General features: G+C 54.6%; 1 protein-coding gene across 1 annotated transcript; it reads right to left on the bottom strand.

The window, feature by feature from the left end:
* Window positions 1-12,345: 12,345 nt before the first annotated feature.
* On the bottom strand, window positions 12,346-16,507 carry WNT1 (Wnt family member 1). Its single transcript, XM_025403411.1, has 4 exons — window positions 16,206-16,507; window positions 15,224-15,477; window positions 14,270-14,535; window positions 12,346-13,807 (listed from the first exon to the last, which is right to left on the bottom strand). The coding sequence occupies exons 1-4, from the start codon at window positions 16,307-16,309 to the stop codon at window positions 13,319-13,321; spliced, it is 1,113 nt and encodes a 370-aa protein (XP_025259196.1). The 5' UTR covers window positions 16,310-16,507; the 3' UTR covers window positions 12,346-13,318.
* Between the last annotated feature and the right edge of the window lie 665 nt (window positions 16,508-17,172).

Genomic DNA, 17,172 nt, shown 5'->3' with positions numbered 1-17,172 from the left:
GGGACTCTCCCTTCCTTGCCCCCAGCCCACCCCTGTTGGCTCTTCCCACTGCCCTGGCGCCCTCCCCCGGCCCCCCATTCCGAGCAAGGGCTGAGTCAGCCGGGGTAAATTTAGCTGCCGGCTCCGCGGGCCCGGGGGCTTCTCCCAGACTCAGTCGCCGGGTCCTGCCCCGGCCCCGGCCCACCTCTGCTCCCATTCCAACCCAGACCTGCCAACTCCAACTCCCGCTCAGCGTTCAGGTCCCCAACCCTGCTCTCAAACCACTTATGGTTTTAGTCTCCAATTATCTCAACATCACTCCCGCCTGCAACCAGGGGTACTCTGAGCAGAACTCGGAGTGGCGCAGGACCACCTGGGGTGGGGGGTGGCCACCATCTGGCAGGAGCTGGGCCGCTGGCCTTGGTTCAGTGGAGGAAGGTCTCCTCTTTGGGTTTCTGAGCCGGAGGGAAGACACTGGTCAGAGCTATCCAGGAAGATTCATCCCAGAGCCTTCCTGGAACCCACACTACCAGGTTTCAAGTTAGCTCTTGCTGGAGGAGTGTCACCTTGGGCAGAGATCAAAGGTTACTGAGATCTGCCCTTGAGGTCAGGAATTCCAGACCAGCCTCCAATATGGTGAAACTCCATCTCTACCAAATATACAAAAATTAGCCAGGTGTGGTGGCACGCACCTGTAATTCTAGCCACTCAGGAGGCTAAGGCACGAGAATCACTGAATCACTTGAACCTGGGAGGAGGAGGTTGCAATCAGCCAAGATTGGGCCTCTGCACTCCGGCCTGGGCAACACAGCCAGACCACATCTCAAAAAAACAAACAAACAAAGGTTATTGAGATCCGCGTCCCTTTCACCTACAATTCTATCTACTCAAAAAAACAAACAACGGTTATTGAGATCTGTCTCCCTTTCACTTACAATTCTATCTACCTAGTACCAATTCTAACTACTGAGCATGTACTGAGCACCTACTGGGAACAAGAAACTGTGCGGGATTCCAAGATAGGGATGAGTAAGGCCTTTCTGACAATGGGGTGAAGGTGAGCAATGTGTTAAGTATTACAATGAGTCAAACAAGGGAGATTGTATGGATTTTGTGAGATAAGGGAAGGCTCCATGGAGGAGATGACCTCAGCGTTAGAATTTGGTGAAGAGGCATTTCAAGTAGAGGGATCAGCCAAAATAGAGGCATGGATGCAGGTAAGCAGGGTATGTTTAGGAAATTGCTCAATGGTCTGATCTGCCTGCAGTTGCGAGTACATTTATGGCAGTTGTGGAAGATAAGGCAAGAGTGAAAACTGAGGCCAGACTGGGGTAAGCCTGGTCCAGCTGAGGAGTAATGTGCCTTGGGCCTCCAGGCTTGGGAAGAGGCTGGACTTCGGGCAAGGAGGAAAGTTGAGGAAGGGCAGTGTGTGGTGGCTCACACCTGTAATCCCAGCACTTTCGGAGGCTAAGATGAACAGATCACCTGAGACCAGGACCAGCCTGGCCAACATGGTCCAACCCTACCTCTGTGAAAAATACAAAAATTAGCCGGGTATAGTAGTGCATGCCTGTGATCCCAGCTATGGGGGAGGTTGAGGCACAAGAATCACTTGAACCTGGGAAGCGAAGGTTGCAGCAAGCCGAGATTGCACCACTGCACTCTAGCCTGGGTGACAGAATAAGACTCTGTCTTAAAAAACAATAACACACACAAAAAAGAAAAACAACAACAACAACAAAAAACAAAACAGAACAAAAAAAAAAACACCAAAGAAAGTTGGGAAAGACCAGGGCAGTGATGAAAGCATCTGCCTAGATTTTTCTACAACCAAAGGGCTCTAGGGCTCTGGGACTGGAAGAGGAGGTGAGCTGTATGCAACCTTGGAAGGGCTGGCCCTATGAGGGTGGGCTTTACCATGCTGCCTGAGCCCCTTTGAGGATGAACACACAGGAAGCAAGTTTCTGAAATCTCACCCACACTGCTAACATAGTCGAACAACTTGACTAATGTGTTTAGAATGTGGTTCCTGGAGCTTCTACCCCATACTAGCTATGTGACCTTGGGCAAGTTACTCAACCTCTCTGTGCCTTGGTGTCCTCAGTTATAAACTGGGGTTGTTAAAAGCGCTTTTCATTAGCTGCATGTGGTGGCACTCTCCTGTAGTCCCAGCTGCTCAGGAGGCTGAGGTGGGAGAATTGCTTGAGCCCAGGGGTTTGAGGATGCAGTGAGCTATGATTGCACCACTGCACTCCAGCCTGGGCAACAGAGCAAGACTCTGTCTCTAAACATAAATAAATAAATAAATAAGTAAATAAGTAAACAATGTGCTTTTCTCTTAGAGTTGTTGGGAGGAGTAAATAATTCAATATGTAAAACACTTGGAACAGTTGGCCAGGCACAGTAGCTCACTCCTGTAATACCAGCATTTTGGGAGGTTGGGGTGGGAGGATTGCTTGAGCCCAGGAGTTCAAGACCGGCCTGGGCAACATAGCAAGACCCTGTCTCTCTGTTTTTTGTTTTTGTTTTTGTTTTTTTTTAATTTTTTTAATTAAAAAGAAAAAACATAAAATAAAAGAAAGAACAATACCTGGTACATAGTAGGTGATTGACTGTTAGCTCTGATTATTATTTCTCTCTAGGGCTATTTTATTAGTGTTGGGGTATGAGAACAGGAGGATGGGACAGAGAGAATTAGAAGTAGGGGAGGATGGCCAGGTACGGTGGCTCATACCTGTAATCCCAGCACTTTGGGAGGCCAAGGCCAGTGGATCATGATGTCAGGAGTTTGAGACCAGCCTGGCCAATACGGTGAAACCCCATCTCTACTAAAAATACAAAAATTAACCAGGTGTAGTGGCGCATGCCTGTAGTCCCAGCTACTCGGGAGGCTGAGGTAGGAGAATTGCTTGAACCCAGGAGGCAGTGGGTGCAGTGAGCCGAGGTCACGCCACTGCACTCCAGCCTTGGCGACAGAGCAAGACTCCGTCTTTAAAAAAAAATTGCGGGGTGGCTCACACCTGTAATCCCAGCACTTTGGGAGGCTAAGGTGGGTGGATCACGAAGTCAGGAGTTCGAGACCAGCCTGACCAACATGGTGAAACCCCATCTCTGCTAAAAATACAAAAATTAGCTGGGTGTGGTGATACGCACCTGTAATCCCAGCTACTCGGGAGGCTGAGGCAGGAGAATTGCTTGAATCTGGGAGGCAGAGTTTACAGAGAGCCAAGATCGTACCACTGCTCTCCAGCCTGGGCGACGGAGCAAGACTCTGTCTCAAAAAAAAAAAAGTAGGGGAGGAGGAGAATCAGGCAGCAGATGCCAGTGGAGAGGAGGGAGGAATCCTGGGGTGGGTACAGACAGCCCTTTTAATGGGTAAATGGTGCCCTGGCAGTGCTTGAGCGGTTATGGTGTCAGTGCAGCACACCCCTTCCCCCAGAACTTACTCCATCTTTGCCTAAGGATAGAGTCAGCACCAGCTGCCAAAATTCTGGGGAAAAAAGGAGAGAGACAAGAAGGGGAGGAGTGACTCCAGGTCTAGGGGCCAGCCCCTGGTGAGCCATATCTCAGACTGACCCTCCAGGGCTCTGTGGGTGGGACACTGGAGGCTCCCTGCTGCGAAAATGACTTCTAAATCTGGCTGTGTCTGCCAGCCAGCCTTGAGACAGAGGCCACAACCACCCCCTACCTTGGGACAGCCTCACTGGTCAGGAGTAGGGACAGCAGACGCAGGAGGATGTGGTCAATTTGGGGCAGCAGACCTCAGGTTAGTGCAGGATCCTGCTACCCTCCCAATAGCCAACTTCTTCCCGGGGAAGCCCCTTTCTGCCCCCGATGGGACCCAGTTAATATGGCTTTATGAGAGTCAAGAGCCGTCTCTTTCAGACTCTCAGGGGACGGCTGGGACTTCCCTAGATCAGCCACAGATAGGTGATAGGTAAGGAAACCAAGCCCCAGCATATAACTCTGGGATTTCAGAGTGTCAAGGTCAGGAGTATGAGTGTGATGTGTGTGAGAAGAAGAGGGCCAGGAGAGATAACTGAACATGAGGACACAGGAAGTGTGTAAAATGTGTCTATGGGGAAGAAGCAGCATTCACTCAGTTGTTCATTTGTTTACTCACCCATTAAACATATATGCCAGGTGCTAGGAACACAAAAGAGACTCAGGCATGCTTCTTCCCTTCAGGGAGCTCACAAGCTAGGGTGCGTATGATATAGGGAAAGAGATGTGGAAGAGGAAACCCACAGTCATTGCAGTGCAGGAAGATGGCATAATATATGTTAATGAAAGCATTCCTGAGAGACCAGGGAGGATGAAAAGAGGAGCAGCTCCCAGACTATGACTTCTTATGGGGAGTGGAATGTATCCAGGCGTCTGGGAGACAAGTTGCTGAGGGTGCAGATGTTAGTGAAGGAAAGTTTGGCCTGAATACGTCTCTGCCTCTGCATATCCTGGCATGGGGTGAGCTCCTTCCCTTGAAGCCTCTGGCGCTACCTAGGGTTTTTTCAATTTTCTTTTCTTTTCTGCCACCCAGGCTGGAGTGCAGTGGTGCGATCTCAGCTCACTGCAACCTCCACCTCCCGGGTTCAAACAATTCTTCTGCCTCAGCCTCCCGAGTGGCTGGAACTACAGCTGTGTGCCACCACGCCCAGCTAATTTTGTATTTTTAGTAGAGACAGGGTTTCACTATGTTGGCCAGGCTGGTCTCGAACTCCTGACCTCAAGCGATCTGCCTGCCTCACCCTTCCAAAGTGCTGGGATTACAGGCATGGGCCACCACACCTGGCCATTTTTTTTTTCTTTTTTCTTTTTCTGAGAAAGGGTCTTTCTATGTCACCCAGGCTGGAGTGCAGTGGCACAATTACAACTTAACTGCAGACTCAGCCTCCCCAGCTCAAGTGATCCTTCCACCTCAGCCTCCTGAATGGCAGGCACCACAGGCACATGCCATCACGCCTGGCTAAATTTTTTTTTTTTTTTTTTTTTTTTTTTTTGGTGGAGACGGAGTCTCCCTCTGCCACCCAGGCTGATCTCGAACTCCTGGGCTCAAACGATGCCCCCATCCTGGCCCCCCCAGTTGTTGGGATTACGGGTGTGAGTCACTGCACTCAGCCTACATAGCCTTTTGTGAGTCCTTTTATGGATAGATTTTCCATTCATCCATCTACCCACCCATCCATCTATACATTCCACATCCACTTATCCACCCGTCCACCAACCTATTTGTCATCTATCTGGCCATTTATACTTTTTTTTTTCTTTTTTAAGACAGTCTCACTCTGTTGCCTAGGCTGGAGTGCATTGGTGAGATCTCTGCTCACTGCAGCCTCCGCCTCCTGGGTTCTAGCGATTCTTATGCCTCAGCCTCTTGAGTAGCTGGGATTACAGGCACCCACAAACATGCCTGGCTAATTTTTGTATTTTTAGTAGAGACAGGGTTTTACCATATTGGCCAGGCTGGTCTCGAACTCCTGACCTCAGGAGATCCGCCAGCCTTGGCCTCCCAAAGTGCTGGGATTACAGGCATGAGCCACTGTACCCAGCCCCATTTATACTTATATCAATTTATTCCTCTGTCCATGCATCCATTTATTCTTGTTGCCATCTATTCACCATTTAACAAAGGCATATGATATGCCCAGGTCAGTGCTGCAAGGGCTAGCCTAGTACGAGGATGAGTAACATACACAGACAACCACCAATGGGATACCCAGTATGCGCTGCTAATGAAAGCCCTACCAACATGGTGCTTCAGGAGCTCTAACAGGCAAGACCAAGGGAAATCAGAAGAATCTTCATGGGGGAAGGAACGTCTGAGATGGGTTTCAACAGTGGGAGACAGGGAAGGGGGGCATTCTAGAATGTGGGACAATGCAGAGAGGTGGGAAAACACGTGGCTTTCATAGGGAACAGAGGCATTAGGGAATGCAGAGGGGAAGAAGGGTGAGTCCTGGAAAGATGCGTGGGAGCCAGATCTTGAAGTATTTCTTTTTTTTTTTTTTTTGAAACGGAGTCTCACTCTGTCAACCAGACTAGAGTGCAGTGGTGTGATCTCTGTTCACCACAACCTCCACTTCCTGGGTTCAAGCGATTCTCCTGCCTCAGCCGCCAGAGTAGCTGGGATTACAGGCGGGCACCATAACTCTCGGCTAATATATATATATATATATATATGTGTGTGTGTGTGTGTGTGTGTGTGTGTATATATATATAGTAATTTTAGTAGAGACAGGGGTTTCACCACATTGGCCAGGCTAGTCTTGAACTTCTGATCTCAAGTGATCCGCCCGCCTCTGCCTCCCAAAGTGCTGGGATTACAGCTATGAGCCACCAGGCCCGGACTGTTTCTTGGTAATGAAGATAAAACATTTGCACTTCAGTGAGAGGAATTGAGGGAGAGGTGAATGATAGAGTTTTTGAGCTGGGAATGTTCTAGTGCCTCCTCAACACCTGGAGAACTTTTTTTCCTGCGGCTTGATCGTAACCTCGTTGGTCTTGTTACCTTGTGGAATCTGCTGCTGGACCATGAGCTGCTGGAGGTGATTTAGCTCTGTATACCCAACAAGTTTGGCATGGAGCAGGCTCTCAGAAAATGCTGGAATAAAGAAGGAACAAATGATAAAACTGTGCCACAGGAACGCTGGCATAACAATGCAGTTCAGACATACAGGAAGAAGGATGGCTGCGGCCTGGGGTGATCCCCTGCTCCTGAGAGATAACCCTGCCTTCTTTGCTAGAGTCTCTCCAGGAGCTCTTCCAAGAGTCACCACAAGGAGGCGCTATCCCAAATGCCGCTCTGAGTTCGGCCAGGGTCTGTCGTGTTACAACTGGTGAAGTGCCCACCCCTGACGGTCCAGGGATGGTCTAGACATTTCCTTCCAGCAAGTCCTGAGAGAATGAGGGGCCTGAGTGCAGCTGTGGAAGAGAATAGCTCACAGATCCCAGTTTTAAAGCAAGTACCGGCTTCATCTGTAGTCATCCATTCATTTGACAGTGCCTATTACGTGCAAGGTACAATGTTAAGCTCTCATAAAAGCAACAGTGACCAAGACACAAAGACATAGTTCCTGCCCTCAAGGAGCTCACAACTGGTTCTGCCTAAATCTTCCTTTCTTATCTCTCTCTCTTTCTTTTACACACACACTTGCTCCCCAGGGCCAACCACCTTGACCCAGAAAGCTGTCTCCAAGTGAAATATGCTCTTTGGAACTCTTGCCCCTCCAAATCCAAGTTTCTCGCTGAGGTTGCTGCATGGCCACATTAGTGTGACCCCTGGGAATGCTGTGACTCTTGACCGCTCCTTCTTGACGTGCCTCCTTTTGCTCTTCACCTGACAGGCCCTTTCCTGCTGTCTCTCTCAGCCTCTCCCATCACATCCACAGCCGCTCTGCCAGCCCTGGTAGGTTTAGGGACCTCCCCAGAGTAGGCCTGGTACAGGCTAGGACCTCCTAACACCCTGGAGGCTATAGGGACATGAGGATGGATCTGCAAAAGCACCCCGTGAGACCCCGGCATCACGCATCTGGAGATGAGGACTTGGAGAGTCCAGAAAACCAAAATCCTCAGAAACAGGTCCCTCTCTGGCCTGGGGCTCTGCCAGCCAAATCCATCCCCTGACAGAGGCTGCCTTCTTTTCTCACCTTCTTTGGGGGGACCAGGAGATAGCTCTGTAGTGATGGCTGTGGGAGACACTGGTGGGGAGGTGAAGCATTGTGGGACACTGTCCACTTTCCCAACATGCTCCAGGGCCCATCGTAGCCCTTGGCGGGTTTGGAAGAGGAGGGGAGGGAGGGCTGGTGCCGAGAGTGGGAGCCAGGCCCATCGAGGTCCCAGGAGTGAATGCCTCATTGTTGGCCAGGCCAGAGTCACAGATAATTACCTCAATTAGTGACAATGGGAGAGTAATAAATACAGGCTTAGTGTCTCCTACCCCACCAGGGCTCCGAAGATTAATCCAGGCTGACGGGCGGGCCCTGAAAGGCGTGATGGACAATTCATTAAACTCCCCAAATGCCGCACAACCTGGGCGTGAAGGCTGAGTTAGCCCCCTGGGGGCTGTGCCTTTGTCCTGATTGTGTGTCTCCGCCACAGCAGAGCCGGGCAGCCCCCAGAGAGCGGGGAGGTGAGTGGGGCTCCCCAAGCCGGGCCAGGCGGCGGGAGGATTAGGCCTCGGTCCGGCCCTGGTTGCCCTGGCACACTGGCCCGGCCTGGCTGGAATGTCCGTGGGGGGGAGCCGGTGGAGCATAGGGGCGGGGCCGACAAGGTGGGGTAAGGGGGGCACACAAAACCAGGGGCAGGAGGAGTTAATTAGACGCCAGCCGAGGAGGGCGAGGGGCCACAATAGGGCTGAGGGGCCGCCAGGGACGGCCCCTTAACTTCCGAGGATTAATAGGGAGGAGGGAAAAGGGAGGGATTCAGCCCTGGGGGAGGAGAGCTGGGAGCTTCATAGGGTGGAAGTGCCCCCTCTTGCCCCAGCTTGGCACCTACTTGGCAAGTGGCTGGGAGGCGGGAGGCTCCGGCAGCCTGGACAGGTACCCTCAGCATCCCAGAAATGGCTCTTTCTTCATCACATGGCACCTACTTAGGGAGGATGATTGCGCAGGAAGGGGAGAAAGGACCCCCTCATTTACAAGGGAAGTAGTGGAAGCAGAAGTGTTTGGGGGCCCTGTTCTCAGTCACCCCCCGGCCCCATGCCCCGTAACCTATTCTGAGGCACAACCAGGAGCCTGAAGCTTTGCTTTCCTGATGAGGCTGCCAGGTTGAAGCCAGGAAGTCCTTAGTGGGGGTGGAGGTGATGTGAGCACATGGAGTAGGGGTGGCTGTGTGTGCTTGCACCTGTGTATGCAGACACTGTGCACACAGGTGTGCCTGTGCACAGGGTCTGGCATTCAGTTGGCTTTCAGTTAATGCTTGTCGAATGAATGAATGAACTTCCGTTTTGCTGAGCGTAAATGCATGTGAAGAAGAGAAGTAGCATCTGGCTGTGCCATGACACAGAGTGCTTTGGGCCCTTTCATTCTGAGCTTTCAGCCAGGGCCCAGGGAGGGTAGGGACCCCATCTCTGAAGAGAGAAGCAAACGTTCAGAGAAAATGGAGTGGCAGTGGTTCCTTCACCTTGAAAAGGGGGGAAAATATGGTAGCCTTTAGGAAGCCCCACTTCCTCCTGGGCCTCAGGGAACGGGGCAGCCCTGGCTCCTCCCTAGGAGCCACCCCACCCTGCCCCTCCCAGGGGATGACAAGGGAGCGAGTTGGCGGCAGTTCCCTGGGCATATTTATAACCTGCTGCTCGCTCACCAGCGTCTGCTTTTAGACCAGACGGGGGAGGGGGCAGGGGGGTGGTCTGTCTCATGCTGGGCGCCCCGGCTGGGTGTGGAAAGAGTGAGTAAGGGTGAGTGGTGGGCAGCCCTGCATGGATATTCCTGCTCACACCACAGCCAAACAGCTTATTTTCTCCTCATTTTGTTATTTTTCTCCCTCAGCGCTGGAGAGGAGGACTGAGCCAGCCTGGGGCGAGGGGGGAGGCTTTGGGGGAGGCTGGACCCTAGGGTATTTGCAGCCCCACTGACAGGGTTTTTCCAGGGTGCGTGTGGCAGGGTGTGTGTGGCACTGGCTCGCTGACCCCCTGGGGACTGTACACAGCCTGCCTTTCTTCTCAGCTTTTCCACTCCCCCCAGGATATTTCAGGACTAGTCTTTCTCTCACTTGCTCAGGCCAACCTGTATCCAGGGTCCTGGCACCTGAAGATCAGAGGTGGTGGGAGGTGGCGCATCAGGCACAGTCCTGATGTCACCATCCTATGGCCACCACCCTGAGCCCACTGTGGCCCCTGAGACCTTTGTGAGTCTCCTTTCTAGGCACAACTGTTCTTCTCCCCAGGATGTACCTGCTCCAGCCCTGTGTGAGGACAGCACAGATGATCACAAAAACAAAATGATTAGCTTCTATACAGTGCTTTGCAGATCCCTCCGCCCTTTTACTTGTTTTTTTTGTGTGCGTGTGTATGTGTGTTTTATTAGTGGCCATTGAGGGCCCAGCCTCATTCTGCACTTCCCAACACCATCACCTTTGAAATTCCAGCCCTCGGAAGAGAAGGGCCTCCATGCCGAGGGCTTGAGTATGGGAGTCTGCCCTTAAACTTCATTTATGTGCAGAGGGCTTTACACTTCATTGAGCCTTCATTGCACTCCCTCTACTATACTAACCATATCTGTGGATGTGCTTGATCCCCTGGCCAGACTGTCAACCTCCTCCAAGCAGGCACTGTGGTTTATGAATCATTGTATTGCCAGCATTTGGCAGATGCCTGATATAGAAGAGGTGTCAGTGAGTATTCAGATGACCCAGGCTTTCAGGTACATCATCTCATCTGAATCTCATCACCTCCCTAAAAGGTTAAGTAACAATAACCATCCCTGTTTGATAGGCAAGGCAACTGAGTCTGAGAAAGTACAAGATTTGTTGAAAGTCTGGGTAGGGGCAGAAAAGAATTCACCACTTTCCCTTGCTCTTCCTCCAGCTCCTGTTTGTCAACCTGGTTCAGAGTGCCCCAGCTTCCAAGCCTGATAGCTGATACTGAGTCCAATTCTTGGAGTTTGAATTTAGGTGAGAGTAGTTGAAGACAGCTGCCAACACTTTGCCTCTACCCTGCTGCTTCGCCCCAACTCTGGGCACTGTCCAGCAGGGGCCCAAGCCCCGCCTCCCACCTCTGGCAGCCTATTAACTTCTTATATGGGGAGTTGAGGGATTTAATAGCTCTTTGGCTTATAGACTGGGCATTCTCTGCAGGATGCTCTTTATGGAAACCCAAAGCTTTTCAGGTGCCTCTTCCCCAGGATCAAGAGGTTTTTATTTCTCCCCCTAGGGTGAGGAATCAGAGCTGTGATGGTGCTAGCTTGGCAGGTGGAAAGAAAGGGAAAGGGATGTCATTGCAGGATTGAGCAGTTCCTGGCTCCATTCCCTTACCCCTACACATATCCCAAAGGCCCACAGCGGGTCACACATCCAGGGAAAGGTAGGAGGCACCAACAGCAGAAGAGGCCTGAATAGGAGAGAAGGGAATAGGGGAGAAGGGGAAATTCTCAAGCTGACTGGGAGCAGTTGTTGCTCTTAGGGGATAAGTGGGGTGTTTCACAGCTCCCCTTGCCCTTCTGATCCTCCCCTGTGGGGAGGGGTTAGGATTAGGGACAGACATTAGAGCTTAGAAGGGGTTAGTGTTTGTCTGAAGTTAGGGTTAAGGCTAAGGTTCAACCTAGACCTAGGGACAGGAAGAGGATTAGAGTTAGAGATAGGTTTAGGGCCGTGGGTAGGATTAGAACTCCCTCTGACTCTGGCGAATGTGAACACAGAGGTATCACATTGGTGTTAGTAACAAAATCCTCATTCTGGCTCTTTATGGGAATGGCTAGCTTCGTGGTTTGGTTATGGACCACATTAGGGTTTACTTTGGTTACATTGGTTTAAGCCTAGCCTGCATTTGGATTCTAGCCTACCTGCTCCCTTCTCTCCCACCAGCATCTCTGAGCTTCTGGGTCCAGCACCGGGCTCATCACCTATTATCTGGATCCCCCTGAGCCCAAGATTGGGAGCGGGGGTCCTAATAAGGTATTATATATATACCTAATAGTCTATACACACACACACATACACACACACACACACACACACATATATATATATATATATTATTTTTTTTGTAGAGATGGGGTCTCCCTAAGTGGCCCAAGTTGGTCTCAAACTCCCGGGCTGAATCAATCTACCCTCCTCGGTCTCCCAAAGTGTTGGGATTACAGGCATGAGCCACTGCCCCAGGCTGGTATTTACTTTTCTGCTGGTGGAAGGGCTTCACCCTTGTCCAGTGCCCTGACCACAGCTGAAGAAGCCAAGCTTCAGGGACCAGTAGCTCTACGTCAGGGGCAGCAGCACCCTTTCTGCTTTAGTTTCTCTTCCTACTTTTTGGAAGATGGTCACAGTTGTCATTCAATAGTAGCTATTTTCTCAACAGCTGTTCCAGGCAGGAAAAGCAGGCACTGGGGTTGTTTAACCCCCATTCACCGAGTATATGCACTTGTCCATATCACACATCCAGTTGCTGTTCCACGAGGAAGAAGAACTCTGCAGGGTTGTTTGGCTACTGACCAGGTTCCTCTCTCAGGAGAGCTGGATTCCCAGTGGCCTCGTTAGGGTCAGCCAAGGGTCAGAATCTCAGGGTCCTCTGGCAAGGTTAGGAAACCAGTCCCCCAACAGCATATTCTATTTGTTTGAGAGAGGTAAGCTTCCAAGCCTGGGAGTGGTAAAAGGAGAGGATAGGGGACACCACAAACAAGGCTGTGTTCTGGATTCAAGGAAAAGCCACCAAGCCATCGATAAAAATAGAGATTTTATTCTGCAGAGGAAGATGCTACATTGGTGGGGGCGAGGAGCCACTAATAGCTACAATGGAAGGAAATACCGATTCCAGGAGGCAAACGCATCTTTGAGAAACTGAGGAGAGAAGAGGGACCATAAAAGGCTGCAGGGAGAAAGAAGAGAATAGTGGAGAGGGATAGGGTTGGGTTGGAGGTGTTCTTTGCAAACCAGGCTGGGACCCAGCACAATAAATAGTTTTATTTACAACATCCAAACTCGTGGCTCTGTATCCACGTTTCAGTGCAAATTATTTACACACTGATGAGGAGGCAGGACAGGAAGGGGTAGGAGGTGGCCCAGGGAGGCATGGCTCACAGCTGTTCAATGGCTCCACGACAGAGACTGGGAGAATGGGGGCATTTCTGCTGGTTCCCGCAACCTCATTTCCACATCATCACAGCTGCCCTTTTGCCCTGGAACCTCCTGCTTCAGCGGCAGGTGGGGAGGAGAAAGGCCCTGATGCCCAGGTGTGGGTTCAGGGTCTGCACCCGTGGCAGGAGAATAGGAAGGGGCCTCGGAGGACCCAGAGAAAACGCAGGACAAAGGGGAAGAAGAGAGGCAGAGAGGTCACTGGCACGATGGAGCAGGCAGAGTGACACCGTCAGGAGCTGACCCCATGGCGGAGGGCACCCATCCTTCTCTCACCTCCTGGCCAAGCAGGGGGCAGTGCAACAAGGGGTCTCCCGCGGAGAGGGAGGGAGGTAGGTCCGGGGCAGGTCCATCAGGATGGCAAGAGGGTTCATGCCGCCCCAGGCAAGTGGTTTGAGGAGTCCCCAGGTAGGAGGAAGTGGGAGAGATGGGATACATATGAACCGCGGGGAGTGTGACTGGAGGTACTCGGGTGGGCGAATAACCGGGTCTTGAGTGCCAGCGAGTCTGTTTGGGGGAGGGCTCGCGGAGAGCGTTCCCGGGGGCAAGTCCGCGCAGCGCCTCACAGACACTCGTGCAGTACGCGCGTGTGCGTGCAGTTGCGGCAGCTGACGTGGCAGCACCAGTGGAAGGTGCAGTTGCAGCGCTCAGTGACGCGCTGCGTGCGCGTGCGGTGGCCCCTGCCGCAGCAGAGCAGCTCGCAGCCGTCCAGCGCGGGCGACGAGCTGTTACAGGCGCGCCCTGCCGTGCCCGCTGTACCTAGGCGTCCGCTGTACGTGCAGAAGTTGGGCGATTTCTCGAAGTAGACGAGGTCGTGGGGGGAGGGCGGTTTGTGGGCCGGGTCTTCCGGCTCCAGGCGCAGCAGCTCCGCCCGCGAAGCGCGGTTGCTGCCGCGGTTGCCGTAGAGGACGCGCGAGGCGCCGTCGAAGCGGTCGCGCAGCACATCGCCCACGGCGCGCAGGGTGGGCAGCCGCATCCAGCACGTGCGCACCGTGCAGGATCCGGACATCCCGTGGCACTTGCACTCCTGACGCATCTCGGAGAATACGGTCTGCGGGGAGAGGGGAAGAAAGAGTGTCCCAGGGCACCCGGCCAGAGTCACCCTCCCAGACACTGCCCCCTCCCGGACGCCACGGGGGCCGGACCTCAGCAAAGGCCCAGGCCTAGCTGAGCCCAGGGGAAGGGAGGCGCGAAATGTTCCGCTGAGATTTGGAAACCCTGCCCAACCCTGCTCCGCCGCGGCGGGTCAGTCTCGTCCTCTCAGGCTTGTTTTTCAAATCTGTATAGTGAAGAGACTGCGCTTGATTTGTAACCTCTTCTACCTGTCCGCGGGCCAGGCATCCCTTTGCCCTCAGCCACTGTCTCCTCTATTCTCCGGCTTCTTTCCAAGCCTCCAGCTCTCCCAGGACGCCCTCTCCTGGTGCCCCTTGCCTTATCTCACTGACCGTCTCTTCCCCAGCCCGAGGTTGGCCGCTGCCGCTCCGCTTAGGGTGCGGAGCCTCTCAAAGCTCACCGTACGGCCAGCCTCGTTGTTGTGAAGGTTCATGAGGAAGCGCAGGTCCCGCCCCTTCTCCCCGGAGTCCACGAACTCCCGGCCGAAGAGGCGGCCGAAGTCAATGTTGTCGCTGCAGCCCCCCCAATGCCAGTCGGGGCCCCCGGGGCCGCGCCGCCGGTAGTCACACGTGCAGGATTCGATGGAACCCTCTGAGCAGGAGCGCGCCACAGAATGGGTGACCCCGGCGGAGGTGATAGCGAAGATAAACGCCGTTTCTCGACAGCCTGTGGGAGAAGGGAGCAGGGGATCGGCGAGGGTGTACGCGGGGCGCGGCCAGCACCCTCAGCGAAGGGCTTGGGACCGGAATCCAACCCCCGACTCCGCACTTAGAGTCCTGAGAGCCAAGGCCGGCAGTGCTGGAAAGCTGGTCTCTAGGGCTAGTAGAGAAAGCAGGTGCGTGGGCACGCAGCCACGTCCACGGGCGTAATCACACCTTACTGGGAGGTTCCAGGGCGCATTTTGGCTCGATAGCGGAAGTGGAGCAGCCCCAGAGAGAAAAACCAAAGAGAGGGGAGCAGAAGAACCATACATCCCCAAGACTTCTTCGCAGCCCAAAAGTTTCGGCCCATGTTGGAGATGCAAGTCTTGCTAGGCGAGAGGCAAGACACACGCCTGCAGAGAGCAGCTTCCCAGGCGCTTTTGAGAGAGGCTGGGGGAAAGCGGCGGTCAGCCGGCGTCCGCGACCTGAAACTTTATCTGGGGCAGTAGCTCAGAAAAGTTAAGCTTCGCTTCCAGGGTGCACGGCTGTTAGAAGTCTGGCCCCGAGCTGGCGCTGGGCACCAGGCACTTGGCGGGTTGATCGTGTGACCCTCCAGACGCCTGGGACACCTTCTCTGAACTCGCCCGCCCATGCCCTGGGGGTGACCCCGCGTTTCCCCTGCTCCCGGAAGCGTCGCCTTCCTGGGCACCCACCTCGGTTGACGATCTTGCCGAAGAGGTGGGGCCCTGGAGCAGTGGGACAGTTCCAGCGGCGATTCCGGAACTGCCACTTGCACTCGCGCACGGCACTCTGCAGCCCCCCACTCACGCTGTGCAGGATCCCCGGATTTTGGCGTATCAGACGCCGCTGTTTGCGGCTCAACAGCTGCAGACTGGGCTCGAGTACCAGTTGCAGACTCTTGGAGTCCGTCAGCAGGTTCGTGGAGGAGGCTACGTTCACAATACCCCTGGTGGGACGTATGATAGCTCAAGCTCAGGAAGGGGATCCGCACCCTAACCATAAAAACTGTGCCACCCAGTCCTCTTCCTGGGGGTATGTGGCTGGAGAGAGTGGCGGGAGATTAATAATACGCTAATAACCCCGCGCTCCCAGGCTCACTAATTTGAAAGAACTGGGCGTCCAGACTTGTGTGTCCCCAGTAGTCCCAGGGCTGCTCGCCTGAGCCCTAGGTCCGGAGACTGGACAGAAGAGGTACCCGGAGACCGAGTGTCTACCTCGGATCTCCGAGCCTCTTCCGGTCAGCCTGAGCGAGATAATCATGGCCTGCAGTTTTTGCCCACCCAAGGCGTGAAATGCTTAGGAGTCCCACCCTCTTCTCCCCTCCTTTCTAAGCGAACGCCTGGCCCTTCACTTCCCGAGGTGGGGAAACCTGTGGTGAGGCCACTACCGTGAGGCTGGAGTTGGCGCTCAAAGGGGAAGGGCGGTACTAGATGAGAGTGGGCTCCCTGCCTGGGGTATCTTAGGCCTCCGCGGGCGGGCGGATCATTCGCCCCACTTCTACAGAGCTGGAGTCTGGGGCAGCTCCATGCCAGATCGCCCTTCGGTGTCGCGGAGGGAAGTCAGAGCGGGGAGGGAGTCTGTGGGCAGACGGATCCCAGAGCGTGGGAGCTGGGTAGGGTTGGCCCCTGGCTCTGTGCCTCGGGACAAGTGGCGACCCCGCACCAGCTCACTTACCACCATCGGCCACTGCTGTTGGCAGCCAGGGCTGCGGGCAGAGCGGCCAGCGCCAGCAGCAGCGTAGCAGAAACCCAGCCAGGCAACAGCGCCCAGAGCCCCATGGCCTGCCTGACTTTGCCCGCTCTGTGCTGCAGTTGCGGCGACTTTGGCTGTTGCCCGCGACGATGGGACGGGACGCGGCGGTGGCGGCAGTGGCGAGAATTCGCAGTCTGGCTTTAACAACCCTGGGGGCGGGCGGCGGACAGCATGGCTCGCGGTCCCGGCTGGTGGGCTGAGGCGGCCACGGCGGGCGGCACCGCCTCTTATAGTTGCGGCGCTGGCTGAAGTGACGGGAGGAGGCTGCCCCGCCGGGCCGCACTGTGGCACCAGGGCGCACCGGTTAGGGGCGCAGACAATGGGCAGCGAGCGGGGCTGTGGTTCCCGCCCGTCTGAGCCGGGAGCTGGCGGGTTGGCCGTCGGGGCTCACCCCCGCCCCCTGCCCGGTGGCCCCCGCCTCCGGGCCTGCACTGGCCGCGGACCCCTCCCCTTGGGACACCCTCCCACGCGCGCTCGCCTCACTCAGCTGAGCGTCCGGAGCCCGTCGGGGACTAGCATCCGCCAGGGGGCGCGGCGAGAGTGTGCTGCGGGGAGAGCCCGCCAGGGGCCCAGCCCGCCTCGCCACCCGCGGTGGGGTTGTCCCCTCGACGTCACCCCGGGCCCCTCCGACGTCCCCTCTCTCCCCCGTCCTGACTGTCGGAAGGAAAGCTGTGGTTCTGGGCAGCGACTCCGGGGAGACGCTTAACCGCCCAGGAACCCCCGATGGCTGGACGGAGAAGGAAAAGGGGGAGACGGGGGCGTGAGGGCGGCTGTGGTCAGGGAAATCCCGGGGATGAGTTGTGGGGGTGAGCTGACCAAAAGGAGCCTAGCGGTGGAGAGAAACCTGAAGCAGCAGGCAGTTTGCTCATGTGGGCCAGAAGGAGCGGAC

This window comes from Theropithecus gelada, chromosome 11, assembly GCF_003255815.1.
Source record: "Theropithecus gelada isolate Dixy chromosome 11, Tgel_1.0, whole genome shotgun sequence".
Classification (NCBI taxonomy): Eukaryota; Metazoa; Chordata; class Mammalia; order Primates; family Cercopithecidae; genus Theropithecus; species Theropithecus gelada.
This window is presented reverse-complemented; position numbering and strand designations above follow the sequence as displayed.

Bases quoted from the DNA above. Each gene is read 5' to 3' on its own strand.
- WNT1 (XM_025403411.1), bottom strand. From the start codon at position 16,309: ATGGGGCTCTGGGCGCTGTTGCCTGGCTGGGTTTCTGCTACGCTGCTG. The intron at 15,478-16,205 runs GTAAGTGAGCTG...ACGTCCCACCAG, and splicing joins AACAGCAGTGGCCGATGGTG to GGGTATTGTGAACGTAGCCT. The intron at 14,536-15,223 runs GTGGGTGCCCAG...CTTCTCCCACAG, and splicing joins CGGCAAGATCGTCAACCGAG to GCTGTCGAGAAACGGCGTTT.